A 1,826-nucleotide genomic window follows, 5' to 3' on the forward strand; every position below is an offset into this window, starting at 1 on the left:
GTGCTTTGCATGTCGATTCTGATCCACCATCTGCTTTGGATATTACTGATGAGAGTCCAGTTGCTTTTTTTCCATAATACTCCTATGCCTCCTGAAGCTCCTAAGGCGCTCGTGGCTATTCCTTCATACCTTCTGTTTTTTGAAATGCTGTGTTGAAATTCTTGGTCGCTGATTTTGGTCTCCTGGAGTAGGAGGAAGTCTGGTTGTTCTGATTTAATTAGATCTCGGACTGCGTTTGTCTTAAGGGAGGAGCCCATCCCCCTACAGTTCCAAGAGACCAAAATCATCATTTACCTGTTTTGTTGTGGTTCCCGCTTTTCTCCTTCGCCTTCTCGCCGATTCCCCTGTTCTTGTCCAGATATGTATCTATTGGTTGTTGAGTTCCTGTGGTCATCTCTTTTGCTGCATTCTCATCTCTTATCTCCTTGTTTGACTTTCTTCCAGCTTTCCTTGGGGGATCCGTGGCTACAATGTTTTCCTTTGTTTTGTTTCTTGTTATGATCCTTTCCACTGTGTGAGGAGGGGAAGCCTGAGGTGGGGAGGAGGGGGGGGTTCTGATGCACTTGGGGGATGGAGGGGGAGATGAGGGTTCCTCTGAGGCTAGGGTTTCAAAAGGGTTGGAGGATGAGGGGATGGATTGGTCTATGCTTGCGGGGACAGAGGGGGGGGGAGGGGTTTCAGAGAGGGGTGCCTCTGGTTCTGGGGGAGGGTTTGATTTCTTTTTTTTCCTGACAACTTCCCATTCTTCCTCTTGGGATTCAGGGTTGGCGTTAGTTTATGATCTAGCTTTAGAGCACCTATTTGCGAAATGACCATATTCATGACATACCTTACATTTGAAGGGGAGTTGCTCGTAGTCCACCTGTTGAATATGCGTCCACTGATCCACTCTGAGTTTGACTGCTTCTGGTAGCCCTTTTCCCAAGTCCACTTCAACACAGATCCTAGCACATGCATGCATGTTTTCTTTTGGTTCCGATCTGTCCACATACTTTCCTATTGCGTTTCCGATTCCTCTAACTGATTCGTCTGCCCAGCAGTGAAGCGGCAGATGCGGAAGACGAACCCAAACGGGGACTGCGTTGGGGACGTCCATTTCTGGGTCAAAGTCCGGGGTCCAGCGATTGAGATACAGACCTCTGGTGTCCATGAAGTATGGTCCATTCCTGAAAATTAGATTTCGGTCCTCAATTGTTTCGAAGAGGAAAGTGAAGAAGCCTCTTCCACAAAACCGTATCGCTATTTTCCCTTGAACCATGGCGTTCCAGTTTCTTTCCACCCAACGCTGAACCGTTCTGGGGGAAGGCCATAACCCCGTGAACTGTCCAACCAGCCCACGTTCTGCCAAGGCAACAGCGGATCTCCTTGGGAGGGTTGGGGGGAGAGGGATTTCCGGGATTTCGTCAAGCTTCTTAATAAATTTTGTGGCAGTGGGTCGGATCCTTTCAGCGTTGTTCTCTGGAATGAGTGTTGCAAAAGCTTTCTCCATGTCAGCTTGTCCAGATCCTGGGGAGCCCATCGTATCCGAGTAGCTCCAACGAAGACGGAAGGGAGGGGGAATGAGCAGGAGGCCCAGCAAGAAGAGAGGAGCGGGAGGCTGCCCACGGGGGCAGCGCGAGCTGAAAGAGGCCGGGCAGATGGCCCAGAGCGCAGGGGAGGCGGGTAAAGGGCGGGAAGGCACGCAGCAGAGGCTGCGGCCCGGCAGCGGGCCTGCCAAAAGCTCAGGTCGCAGGGTTTCCAGCGGCAGGGGACTCCATCGCTCCAGCGCCGTAAATCCCTTAATATATTATATACATATTATATTATATAAATGAAGATTAAAAATT

General features: G+C 50.3%; 1 protein-coding gene across 1 annotated transcript; it reads right to left on the bottom strand.

Annotated features, from left to right (window-relative positions):
• Positions 1–775: 775 nt before the first annotated feature.
• Positions 776–1,519, bottom strand: LOC149260179 (uncharacterized). Its single transcript, XM_089457191.1, has one exon. The coding sequence runs from the start codon at positions 1,517–1,519 to the stop codon at positions 776–778; it is 744 nt and encodes a 247-aa protein (XP_089313317.1).
• Positions 1,520–1,826: the final 307 nt, after the last annotated feature.

This window comes from Pinus tabuliformis, chromosome 6, assembly GCF_031772625.1.
Source record: "Pinus tabuliformis cultivar Carrire ecotype Pingquan chromosome 6, CPIR1, whole genome shotgun sequence".
NCBI classification, from domain to species: Eukaryota; Viridiplantae; Streptophyta; class Pinopsida; order Pinales; family Pinaceae; genus Pinus; species Pinus tabuliformis.